This window comes from Halictus rubicundus, chromosome 6, assembly GCF_050948215.1.
Source record: "Halictus rubicundus isolate RS-2024b chromosome 6, iyHalRubi1_principal, whole genome shotgun sequence".
Lineage (NCBI taxonomy): Eukaryota > Metazoa > Arthropoda > Insecta > Hymenoptera > Halictidae > Halictus > Halictus rubicundus.
Window position 1 is genome coordinate 7242933 of NC_135154.1, and position 13668 is coordinate 7256600.

Sequence of the window (13668 nt, forward strand, 5' to 3'; positions counted from 1 at the left end):
TTGACCTTAACAAGTCCATTCGCGCTTCCTTACAGGTACTATTTATTCGTGTATAAAACTTGTTCTACGACTGGATCGTGGATTTTATTTAACAGATTCAAAGAATTCAAGGATGTCGATGAAGTTACTAATGAGAGAAATCGATGCTCAGTATCTTGTAATTGCTGCACAAAAATTTAATTGTGCATAGAGACCCGCATTTTTGATAGCTTAACGCTAGAACTACCGAGCAATAAATGCGACTGACGTGTATTGCTTTGTAACAGTGACAAGACTGTGCCCATTCAGACTTCATACAACCTTTACTGTAATGTGTGCTTCAATGAAGAGGTTCATTAAAAAATTTCCGATGAAAACATTTTTACAATTTCAGTAATTGTAAAAGAAAAAGTTAGGAACCAGTCGTTTTGACTGGTCCGGCAGTTCTAGTGTTAAATCTTGTTGGTGAGATCCTCGTGTTTCTCTTGATAAAAGAACGTGGACACGACGTTCATCGATGAATTGCGTTGTCAGAAATGTGCCGAGGTTGTCGAAGTCAGTGGGAAGTACCTGTTCGTAGATGATTGTCTGTCGACCGATTGTTTGGTGTAGTGTGACGACCGTTTGAAGGATCGTTGTGGATGGCGATCGAGCAGCGACAGCGGCTCGAAAGAAAGCTATAAAAGGCGAAACGGGTGAAAGGGACACGGCAGCGAAGTCAGAGAGAGAGAGAGAGCGAGAGAGAGACGTAGAGGAGAAGGGAGTAGCGACAAAGGAAACGTAGGTTGGCAATGTCAACCGGATAGGAGGCAAAGTACCGGATCTCATACAAATATCCAATTAACGTGCGCCGCTTATGGGCGTTCGTGTTTCCGCGGCGGAGGTACAAAGTCCCCAATCGAAACAGCGTTCCCCTCCCTCGGCCCTTCCGCTTCCCTTACCTTGTGTCGCGGCGAAATGAGACGCAAATTTCGTGTGGCGGTTCGCAAACGCTCAGCCGATGCTTGTAGGAACGCGGAGGGGCGTCGCAGGGCGCCGCAGAGCGTCGCGGCGCGGCGCGTTTCGCGATCCGAAATTTATAGCCCCATTCGTACCGGGTCTCGTCGCCGCGGCCGCGAATGCAATCGTTGTCGCGACTCGCGGGAAAGATATTCGAGAGCCGAGGTGACGACGAGGGCTTTCGCGAAATATACGGGCCGCCGAGAGGGAATTCGCGAAATACGCTCTTCACCTGTGCCGCCTCTGAAACAGATTTCGCGAAACACTCCGCGCCTCGCGGAATGGGTATCGTATCGCCGCTTCTCCGACGGGAAAACTGCCGGGGATCGAAAAATCGAAAGAAACGCTGAACCCTTTCCACGACTATTTACTCTGGCTCCGCAAAATTAAAGGGACGCTGCACTATCGCCGAGAACACTCCTGCGACTTCCTGCAAAAAGATGTGTGCTGAAAAGGTGAATTTCTCACTTCAAAGTCTCCTGTTTGTCATTAAACCCAGAGGAAAGCTGAAACTGTTTTCCCTTGAAAATTTAGTCGCAGAAATAATTACTGGACTCTACAGGATTTTATGCGTTTACGACAAAATTGAGTAGATCTAATGCGAAGCAGTATAAGAATTTCAACGTACCGTAGTTTCTGTATCTTGTAATTAATACTAATAATTAGTCTATTTAAATGGGATTTGTCCTCTGGAAGGGAAAATTCGAGTTGCTCGCAAGATTTACGATGTCCTCTTAGAATGAACAGTCCAGTGTAAACCGTTAACTTCTATTTTATTCTGTAGAACGAAGACGCAGTATTCCTCGTTAGATTATTCATTGGTCTACCTTGCGGAGTCCCGAATACTTTACCCAAATATTTGCATTGTCCCGACCCTATTTTATCCGTCCACCACAATTTAAAGTTCTGGATAATGTTCAGCTTTGTTTAGACCGAGAGGACAGACTTTCGAGTGAAATGTAAAGTATACCGATCTCTCGTGGAAACAGTTTGATCGCGGCAAGGGCACGAAGGAAGGGCGGCGGTCTTGTAAAATCGTTCGGGCGGGTGAATTCGATGTTTTCGAATGGTTTTCCGTCGTGCTCGAGGAAAAGACGGTCTCGCGTATTTATGTTTCGCGGCGCGACACACATTTTCAGGTCGTTTCGAGTATCACGCGGGAGGAAATACAATTCCCCGGGCGTTGAATTTGTAAAAAGGGAAACTGCCGGGGCGAAGTACATCGGCCTCGAAGAATTCCGCTCACGTTCGGCTTTATGAAACGAAAATTTACAGTCACGCTTGTCGTGCAGCTGAAACGTTTCACTAATCGGAATTCGTGGCTCTCTATAAATCGCTGCCTCTCCTTGACGTCACATCCTGCGCGTTCTGCCGGCGACATACTAATGACGAGAGCCGCATACCTGTGCCCAAACGCGTTGCTTGCCTACCTTGCTCTCCCGAGTCCCCGTTCAACAACGGTCTCGCAATCTTTCTGGAAACAAACCTCCACGCCTCGTGACCGTTGCGTTTCCACCGATGCATCGCGGTCCCTCGGTGCGCATGCACTCGAAACAAAAATCTTCGCGATTTTTTTCAACCGAAGGAGAAACACCGGCCCGGCGTAAACGGAGCTAATTGCCGGCGCGAGCATTTCGAAATTATATTTGTCCGTGAGCCGGCTAGTATCGATATTGCAGAGAGAACAAATTTGAAATTCAATCGCGCGCGCTCGCGAGGGATTTAACGTGGAAAGTTTAGTACACCGTATAATATAGATTTAATGAATTTCATGAAGTTTCGCGGGTCTTTGTGCTCGCGCGTGCTCCGCTAATATCGCCCGAGCAATGCCGAACCGGTTAACTTTATCCACTATCTCGCGATACATATTACATTATGGCAAATAGACGCTCTGCTCTTTTTGCTGCGACACGAATCGTTGGCCCGCGGGCGCACGATAAATGTTCCGCGAAAGCTGGCTTCCCTTAAAAATGAAACTTCGCCGAAGAAAAATCGCGCTGTCGTTTCGGGAACGCACCATTATATTAGTATAATATATACTCGCGATGCATCATCATGTTCCGGCCGCGATCCTTGGCCCGCGCGGATCGAACAGAAAACTGTCTCGGTCTCTCGTCGGTATAAAAGCAAACTAATTGAAACATCGCTACGACTCAACAATTTGCCAGAAATTGTTTCATTTGACCGCGATAAATAATTGACACCGTGTACTCTGACAAGTAATAAATATGTCTGCCATCGGGAGTTGGTATTCGGCCAAAGGAGATTCGAATCGTCCAATAATTATCTCGCCTACGTATCAATTTCGCACGATCTCTGAAGAGTATATCTCCGACAATTTCTACAATTTTTACATGAAAAAAATTGAGAACTATAGGGATGCACTGCGCAATCGCGTGCGCTAAATCGAACATCGAAAGCATTCTTACTTTTCATGGGAAAAAATCGTAAAGTTGGAGGAAATTTAGGAGAGGCAAAGGGTTGTAAAATTGCGGTATAGGGTCTGGCCTATGCTGCGAGGATTCGAGCGACACTGAACGGGGGCATGGCGAGTAGTATAGCGAGGGGGCCGAAGAAAGAGAGCGAGACGGAATCGCGAGTGACTATGCGCGCGAAAGATTACCGGTGCTCGTAAATCGCGGGCGAGCCTAAAAATACAGTGGCAAGATTCTTACACAATCGGTCGCGTTAATGGTGCCCGGTTTTCACCCTCGCGCTTGGCAGGTGTTCCTCTCGACATGGGCTTGTTTCGCCGGTGACCTGTGTTCCCGGTGTGTTCCTGTGTTCCTGCTCGGTGGCTGAACCGAGGCGGAGCCGAGCGCCGCGAAAGAATAAATTATGAGAGAGGCGAGAGAGTTTACGAGCATAACTCTACTCGGCCGGTGCGCTTCTACGGAAACGCGTAAGCTCGTTTAAGCTCGTGTAACAGATATTCAACGATTTACCGCCTCATGAAAACGAGATCCCCCGGTATCCTGAGGTGAAGGTCCGGTCTCTTCTTATACATGATAAATGGGCCCCGCGGTCTTTACCGAAAATTTTACCGCTGAACGCTCTCTCTCTCTGTCTCTATTAATTCAATTTAAACCCTCCGGCCAAACACACACACCCCCGCCCGTGAATAATAGAACGTTTATCGGCTTTAGTCGGCAAATGTTGTATTTAAACCGAAGTTCTACAATCCCGCCTGATTTTTCGACGATTTAATGGCCTTTTGGAAACCATACGTTAAACGCTCGGAGCTCTTCTGCAAATTTTTCAACTTTGCTCCACCGTCGGGCAAAATTGTTCAGCTCTTTCAAGCGCTAATTCTCAAACGAAACACATTTTTCGCACGAAAGTAGAGGATACCACCTCGGAGACCATTTGCACCTCGCCTAATCGCCGGGAATCCGCTGCAGGATTACTTTGGTCCTCTCCGAGTGTCCTGGTCTTGAGGGCGCAGTGGCCCTCTTAATAATTTCCCAATTAATTCGCGATGCAACCGGCAGCATCAGTCGGCGTCTGCGTCGGCGGGCTGTTTGTAAACCGAACGCCTCGTCGCGTCTCTGATGTTTTCATGTTTTTCGATCGAGCCGGTCCCGCGTAGCTCGGCGTCCGAGCACAAATAAACCGGACAAATGTTTGTAAATCGATGCCGCGTTCTACGCGCGGCTCCGCTATTTGTTGCCCTAATTAAATCAACCGGCGTCCGTTAATCGCCGGCTCTGCGAAAACAGTTTCGGGAAATCACCGACGACCTTGCCGCGCGGATTTTTCACCCTGCGCAAACACCGCCGGAAGAAACCGCTTATAGCTCGAACAGAAACGTTCCTCGATGCGTCACGGTTCCGATAGAAAATGTTGCTAACATTACAAATAACAGGGGCAGACGTTCTTTCTCCGGGGCGAGGGCAGGGAATTTAGCATTTCCACGGGGAAAGAGAAGAATGGCGCGAGATAGGACAAATAGGGTGGCTGGTTCTTGAGACGTCGAGGGTTAGCGACGATCAAGGGGACGATTAAAGCGTACCCGGCGCTGAACCGCGGCCTGAACCGTGGCTTTCCGACGAACGTTACGAAAGATTAGATTTGCGTTACTCCTTGTTTCGTATTCGCCAAGCCAGGAGGCGGTCTGGCGGGAATATTCTTGGTCTCTTACCGTCTCGCTTCCTGGACCTCGCGGTCCTTTGCCAGAATGAGAATTAACTTTGTTAATTCAATTCCCGGCCCGGCCACGTTCAAACTAACTGAATTTCAGCCCCGTGCCGCTCCGCTCCGCGCTCCGCTCCGCTCTGAACTACCGCCGTTGCTAAGTAGAGTGCCTCTCGGCTTACGTGTAATATATCCGTACACTCGGTTTGCGCCAGCTGAGCGATTATGTATGCCCGCCCGTACACGTGCACAACCGGCACCTATACACCTGTACAACAGCTCATCTCGCACAGGTATACCTACGTGCATGCTCGCCCCGATTCTTCCTTCCACCGTCAAGCGGCTCCGTCCGACCGGGCAAATATGCGCAAAGAAATAATTGCCGTCGGGTAACGATGCGCCGGCTACATTAATTAGAATGTTGCGAATTTTCAATTCCTCGGAATCCGACTACGCCTCGTTCGCTGCCTTCAACGGTGATCCACGACGTCGTTTCAGGCCGCGATTAGTCGATCGTATCCGACACGTGCCGGTCATCTCATTAAACGAGGTATTTAACACTGCCACCTTTAATAACTTCATTATTCATACAGACGCAAAAGAATGTTTGGGGAAAAAGCTATCGTACTTGGAGGCAGACATAACACTGTGTGGATGAGGGTTATCTCAAGGTGACATTTCCCGAGATCTTAGGAACAGCAATGCTTTTGTTTACATTTTGATGGAGCGTCTCAATGACCTATCATGAAGGTCACTCCAGACCAGATATTTTTAGTATCGAGTGCTTAGAGCCTATATTCGTCAGCTTTACATCCGCAAATGTAGTTAACCCCTTGCCATAACTTTTAGCTCGGAAAAATTCGGGCCCAAGCGCCAATGCATGTTTGGTTCGAACTTTTGAATACGAGTCAGATTCGTTAATGTTTACGTTTGGTCCGAAATTCTCATGACGAGCCAGACTCGTCAAAGTATGGCAAGGGGTGAAGTGATTTTCAGAAGGCTTATCAAGCCGAAAATTGCGGCTTGAACTTTTCAGCTATTTCAGGTGGAGAGGTCGATCCGATGCTGGATCCGATCCGCATATTTAAGCCGGCTAATAAAATTAAATGTGGGAGGCAATATGCATGGACATTTTCCGGGAGCGTGGCCCGGAGTATGTTTTCGTGCTCGTTTCGGTTTCCGAGGCTTCGTTTCGTGCGGGCGACTATGTTCGAGATGCCGGATCGATTTGTAGATGCTCGACGCATTCTTTGCGTTCGCCTATCCGTTCGCAGACGTGGCTATACCTAAACCAGACCGGAGGAGTCCACGGTCGGACAATTTCGGTCCCCGCCGAAAGGAAGATCCCCGGTCGAGCGTCTTCGGTATTTAATAAACATTCCACGAAGCCCGCAGTTTTGCTGCGGTCCCGATACCGCGGTGGACAAAGGGATAGCTACAGCTCTTCGGGAACGGGGAAAGAGAGCACAGATGCTCGCGGTGAAGAGGAAATAGGTGTGCGAGCTGGAGGACAGAGTATCGCCGCGGCGATGCCAGAGGGCTTGGAAATTTTTCCATCGAAAATAATTGTACGGGCCGGAGCGGGTCCCGGGGCTTTCATTCAATCTCCATGGTGCTTCGTGGAAAATCTGATTCGAGCGGAGAAACCGAGTATCCGGTTAGGTTACGAAAGTAATTAAATCGTTAACAGGGGACGAGTTTGCGGCGCAATCGACGGATACGTGCGGGGTTTCCACGGTCTCTACCGCCCCTACAACCGTTCTACTTCTCATCCCCCTTTCCCGTCTACCTTTCCCTCGGTTTCTTCCCTCGGTGTTCTACCTTTTATTTTCTCTTGTTCCCTCTCGCCTTTTTTTTCGCGTCCTTTGACTACGATCACACGTAGCCAATCATCGTCCGTTCAATTTACCATCCATGATCGGACCCGCACATGCGATTTGCCAATTGTTGAGAAACGCCATCCTCGAACCCTGGCTACGGAATTAATACCAGCACTAAAAGTAACTAGATTCTAACTCATTCGTACCTGCAGGCGGCGACACTGTTAATCATTCACCAATACTTTCCTCCCGCCGTCGTAATACTGCTGCTAGAGCATTTTAAAAATTAATGCACACCGTGTACTCCTTCGTGATACTCCATTGTCGGCAAAGGAACAATTGTGCAGGAATTAAACGCTAGTTACTTCACTTTCCAATGCAAAAGAACGCTTACTGTTAAAATGTACACATTAAATTTTAATAAAAGCATCCTTACCCTAGGGTCATTCTATCAAATGTCCAGATTGCGGATCTTTATGCAAAATAAAAATTTCCAACTGAATTGTAGCAAACTAGAGCGAAATAGGAAGTTATTTTCTTCTTTAAGTCTTTGCTCTATTAACCCTTAGCACTCGAATCGCGACTGTAAGGCGCCATTAATTGCTGTATCATTCAGAATATTTTTTACATTATTAAATTTGTTTGCATTTAATAAATCACTAAACACTTCAGCATTGCACGAGTATAGAAGGGAAATATTCTAGGTCCGAAGAAACTGCTTCCTTTTCGAGTTCAAATAGCTTCGATAGCTTCTATAGCATTTTTGTATATAAATGCGTAATATTCACCGTATACTAATGTCTATTGCTGCTGAAAGATCGACTAACCCTTTCCAGTCCTACGTCGAGTGCGTGGGGGCAATGCAGGCACATTCTACTGGTTCACAATACGTTCATCAATAATGCCACAATTACACAGCATGTAAGGACAATCGCAGCTAAATGTGGGAGCATAATAGGTTGACACGACGTTGCGGGCAAGTCCTAAAATGAAACCGAGAGAACGTTTTGGATCTCACGGGGTTCGGAAATCGATGAAGGAGTTCTACTAGTGGTATTTTCAGGAAGCGACGTTGCCGGTGGCCGGCGCGTTAATTTTTCCGCGCCGACAGGTCGAGCGTACAGCAGCGTATCGGTATGGTGGTAGAAGATGTATGCAAAGAGGCCGCGCTTCCTATCCGTTCGAATTGTATCAATTGAACGGGGTCGGCCGGCAGACAAGGGAAGGTCGTCGACCGATTCCGCGGTTCTCGTCGCTCGTGCGTGGTGACTTTCTCCGCGGACGGTGCGAAAGGTGTTTTCCCGGTAAAAAAACGAGCCGAAAGGTATTAACGCGGCGCATCGATCGTCCGATGGAAAATGTTGGCGCGCGCGAACGTGTGCGAAGTGTAGATCGAAAGGGTGATTCTCCGGTTCCGTGGAGGAGACGACAGAGCGAGCAAGCGAGCGAGCCAGAGGGTTAAAAGTGTGGCGCGGATAGAGATATTCAGAGATGCAGCCGGCTACTTTGCGTCCCTATAGGAGATCCTATGCGAGGCTGAATTTACATAAGCGGCTTTTCTCCGGACGAAGCTTTTCTCTTGGTCCTAAACAAATATTGACCGGGTGGAGGCCACCTTCGCCTCTTCTCGCTACCCAAAGCGAGTCATCTTCAAATGGTCCATAGCTGACCAGGCGCATTATACGCGGCGGACGCTTATTAAACGCGAAGACAGTGACGTGACAAGTGGGCCCGCGTTCCTCGAGCACTACCGACATTTGTTATATCAACCGGCGAATTCATTACGGAATTCAACCGGACCTCGAACGCCCACGTGTTTTACCCCTTTACGCCCCGTCGTCTCATTTCGACTTTCCGACTAAACCCTTCGTCGCCAATTTTTTTCTCGTAACGCGCTCATTTCTGTCTCGTTAACACTTTCAGTGCCTCGGGGTTAGAAAATCCATTTTTTGGAAAAACCAAATTTCACACGAACCCACAAGGTACGAGAACGTCACAAAGATAAGCGTTACGATGGAACTTTGTTCTGTTCTTGTGTTATTAAATAAGTTGTGACTTTTACGGCGTGGCACTTAACGTCGCTAACCGAGTTACTTTGACTCTGCGGGATTCTTCAGGGTGTCAGCAGTTTTCCTCCGTGCGGGCTGCGCCGCGCGTTCTCCACTAGCCTCGGACAGACTTTCGGGCTAATTTTACTTGTGGTTTGTCCTCGATTAATGACCCATATGCGGGACCGCGGACTTTCTTCCGTCGACATTCCGTGATAATAAGTGGTCGCGGTGTTTCTGTTGCAGAACGCAAGCTGTTCGTCGGGATGCTGTCGAAGAAGTTCACGGAGAACGACGTCCGGAACATGTTCAGCGTCTACGGGACTATCGAAGAGTGTTCGGTGCTGAGGGATAGCACCGGGAAGAGTAAAGCCTGTGCCTTCGTTACCTTCGCTAGTAAACAGTACGCCATCAACGCCATTAAGGCTCTTCACCATTCGCAAACAATGGAGGTTCGTATACACCGTGGCCGGGCGAAATCCGCGTAGAGATGCGCGTTTGATCTATTGTCGCGGCCGATTCCGAGGGGATCGATAGGTCGGCATCCGCGACGATTCCGACGAAATGAATTAAATTAGACAGGATAGAAAGGAACGCCGCCAGCCGGGGCGGCTGGCCAGCATAGGAGACAACGGCCGGGGCTCAGAGAAAGAGGAGAGGAAGGATTCGTTAAGAGTGCAACGGCTCGGTTTCTTTTCATAGCGGTTCAATGAGGTCGTCGGACATTGGCTCGATGCCACTATCACTCGAGGAAACCACCAGTGCATCCACAACCCCGGCTCCTATACACTCACCTCTGCCCGATGATATACCAATTTAACTCCGGCTAACCGAAACCGAGCAAAGAAAAGCTGTTGAACCGGCCGACAAGACGATCATTCGAAACGCGCCGACATTTTTCACCTATTTTCTTATCCGTTCGCGACATATCCTCCTCCCCCTCCTCCTCGTGCCCCTTGCACGCTGCACCGATCGGTAAAGAAGCGACCTGCGGTTTTGCACGCTGCAATTTTACTTCGCCAACTGCGAATAGGTAGTCCCGCACGTCCCTCGTTTCTTATCGCGCTCCACGTGTACGCACAGCAGTTTGCTCCGACGATTATTTTCACGTGGAATTCTCCTTCCGGAAACGTCCCCTCGATCTGCAGGTGCGTTCAGATATTTTTTAGTTTAACCCTTCGCACAACGATTTATTTTACGGTGATCCGAAGGAGCAAGAAGTTCGCGTTTGTGTCGACATCGACACAGTAGAATTTTATTTGGAAATTAATGATATATTTAGTAGATTCTGCTCGCAATCTTCGCCACGAAATAAAGTCTAAGAACGTGTGTTAATGAAATTCTCATTTCGGAAACGTCCTGTCGATCTGCAAAGTGCGTTCAGATATTTTTAACCCCTCTCACCACGATTTATTTTACTTGGATTTTTATTTTGAAATTTTAATATATTTGGTAGATAGATAATTTTATTTGGAAGGTAATAATATATTTAGTAGATTCTGCTCGAAACCTTCGCCACGAAATAAAGTCTAAGAACGTGTGTTAATGAAATTCTCATTTCGGAAACGTCCTGTCGATCTGCAAAGTGCGTTCAGATATTTTTAACCCCTCTCACCACGATTTATTTTACTTGGATTTTTATTTGGAAATTTTAATATATTTGGTAGATAGATAATTTTATTTGGAAGGTAATAATATATTTAGTAGATTCTGCTCGAAACCTTCGTCACGAAATAAAGTCTAAGAACGTGTGTTAATGAAATTCTCATTTCGGAAACGTCCTGTCGATCTGCAAAGTGCGTTCAGATATTTTTAACCCCTCGCACCACGATTTATTTTACTTGGATTTTTATTTGGAAATTTTAATATATTTGGTAGATAGATAATTTTATTTGGAAGGTAATAATATATTTAGTAGATTCTGCTCGAAACCTTCGTCACGAAATAAAGTCTAAGAACGTGTGTTAATGAAATTCTCATTTCGGAAACGTCCTGTCGATCTGCAAAGTGCGTTCAGATATTTTTAACCCCTCGCACCACGATTTATTTTAGTTGGATTTTTATTTGGAAATTTTAATATATTTAGTAGATAGATAATTTTATTTGGAAGGTAATAATATATCTAGTAGATTCTGCTCGAAACCTTCGCCACGAAATAAAGTGTAAGAACGTGTGTTAATGAAATTCGTTTTCGGTATCGCTGTGCGAACTTGAACGTGACGGTGCAGTTAGCGTCGTTAAAAATATATGTGACGCGAACAAGTTTGAATAGGCTTGGAGGAACGATTTTGCACGTCGGAAAATTACGCGATTTATGGTTCGGGATATTTCGGGAAACCGGCTCCGTGGACAAAGAACGGCACGGCGGATCGGAAGTCGAAGTAATTCGCGGCGGAAGGAAATTGCCGGGCCGGTGTTCCTGTTTCGATTTTCGAAGAATTCCGAATAAAAGTTTCAACGGATGCGCCGGGTAATTTAATGTAACTGTAATGGGGAGGAGGGTGGACGCGCAGGAATACGGGGGTGGAGAATAGAGGAGGACTGTGTATTCGACACACTCCGCGGAATTGTTTCCCCCGTTCCACCGTGCCGATGGTACGCCTATGCGCGCGATGCACTATTTCGAACAGTGAAAGCAAATCGTGCCAAGGCATGCGGGCACGACGACTGCAATTCCATTTTGATATCATGAATATTTCCTGTCGCAGGTTCCTCGAACTTGCTCGTCGTGGCTCACTTAACTGGCACGATTTCGTGCTTCCGATTCCACGCGTAAACAGCGTCGCGCGTTTCATGCTCCCTTCCCCCGAGAATCACGATCCCAGAAAACTGCGTTCTCGATCGCGTAATTATCATATATCCACTAAATCTGCAACTGCAGTCACTACGATACAGGATTTTTCTGTTGTCTCTATAAATCCGCCGATAATTTACGAAGAAGTTTCGTCAAAATAGCCTAACACAAGTTATTGCTGGCCACGTTTTAAAAAAGACGATACGACCTTCGGCAAACTATGCCACGCGATGTTCCCCGCTGTCCCCATAACGCAATTTGTCAGGCTTTCTTATCTGCAACGATGTTAATTACTTGACTGTGCATTCGCATGCAAATTCTCGGCGAACATTCTACAAACATCGAAACGTGGAAAATATTTACTTGGCCGACTAGAAAATTCCGTATGGCGGAAATGAATTAAAAGCGACGCGAAAGCATACTAAAAATGCATAAAGATTCGCGGCAAATTGCGTTTACGATTTAACTGAAATTGGCCGAGACTCGTCGCACCGTTATTAGACGTCCGGATCTTCATGCAAATATCCCCTGTAAGGGAACAATTTGTTCGGTCGACTAAAAGGATCGCTCGCGGTGGAATATGCTGTTAATTTTTCCTCTGTTTTCCGCGAACGTTCGCATGCCTACGAGGATCCCCCCCCCCCCCCCCCCCCCGCTGCTCTAGAAACACATAAATATCCTGCACTTTAATATTCTCCTATTCCAGGGATGCTCGTCGCCGTTGGTAGTCAAATTTGCAGACACGCAGAAGGAAAAAGATCAGAAGAGGATGCAACAACTCCAGACGAATCTTTGGAATATAACCGGAGTCAACATGGCGCCGCATTACCTGACCGTCTGTACCTTTAATATTTTACAACCGACCTTTTTACCCGATATCAAAGAGCCCATTTGCATCGCGAATGAAATACTTTCTCATAAATTTGTTTTCCTCGGCGCTGTAAAAATTGCACGCGAATTCTGCGCGCGTGTACCGTCGAGGTTCCGCCCCGCGTGTACGGGCGAAGAAAAAAGAAGAGAGAAAAAAAAAAGAACGAAAAGCGACTCGCACGAGAGATACGTCTTGGAGCGGATCCCGGTTCCTTTTGCACGCGAAAACTCCTTTTTTCGTGCGAATTTTCATCTTCCCTCGATTTCTCGCCGACGAAATTCTTGCCGATTCGATACGCTTTAATTCGTAAGAAGATTCAGTCGCGCGGAAACAAGATTATCGATCTTTATCCGCGATTCCTCAGCTCGACGTTCGCGAAAATTTTGCGAAATCGATTCCAGGGAAACGGGTTAAAGGGCGTTTAGAATGGGGGGGGGGGGGGGAGAGAAAACGGTGTTGTTTTCCAATTAAGGCGGCGCGATCGCTCAGAGTCCCGTTCGCATTTTATTTGCAGAACGATACGCCTACTCTGCCGCCCACCTCGTTGCAACTGTTGCAACAACTTCAGGCGACGACCAGCGCAGCGACTCCGGTTGCAGCAGGTGCTGGCGCGAGCGCCCTGTCGAACGTTCAACACCAATTATTGTTGCAACAACACCTCGGCCTCGGCGCGGCGACCCCTGCACACGCTGCTGCACCCGCGGTGCCCAGTCCGCCCGAGATCAGCCCCGCGAATCTTCAGGGATTGGCCACCCTGGCGTCGCTGAGCAACACCGCCGGTGAGTATGGTTGGTGTCTTTTTTTTTTTTCTTTTATGTTCCCACTGCTCCTCGCCTGATAATCGCGACATTGAACGCGCCGTTGCAGCAAATGCATATTTCAGCAATCGCGCGAAAAAACGTTGGGGACTACAAACTCGGTGCGTTCAATTTCGTGATTAACTGCGCGTGCATTTTCGTTCATTTCGTTGGAGATTGTTCGTTGATCGTCGAGCTATTAGGCAGCGGATCTTTGTGCAAAATA

The 13668-nt window shown here is 47.5% G+C and overlaps 1 protein-coding gene across 17 annotated transcripts in view; it reads left to right on the top strand.

The window, feature by feature from the left end:
- Nucleotides 1–13668, top strand: part of LOC143355136 (CUGBP Elav-like family member 1-A) — a 323381-nt gene that overhangs the window by 292982 nt on the left and 16731 nt on the right. For 12 of the 17 annotated variants that reach the window (XM_076789681.1, XM_076789682.1, XM_076789679.1 and 9 more), the window contains exons 6-8: nucleotides 9227–9432; nucleotides 12481–12609; nucleotides 13160–13433. In XM_076789681.1, the coding sequence (XP_076645796.1) occupies nucleotides 9227–9432; nucleotides 12481–12609; nucleotides 13160–13433 (609 nt within the window). The remainder of the gene's footprint in view (nucleotides 1–9226; nucleotides 9433–12480; nucleotides 12610–13159; nucleotides 13434–13668) is intronic. The other 5 variants (XM_076789683.1, XM_076789686.1, XM_076789691.1 and 2 more) reach the window with 1 other exon arrangement.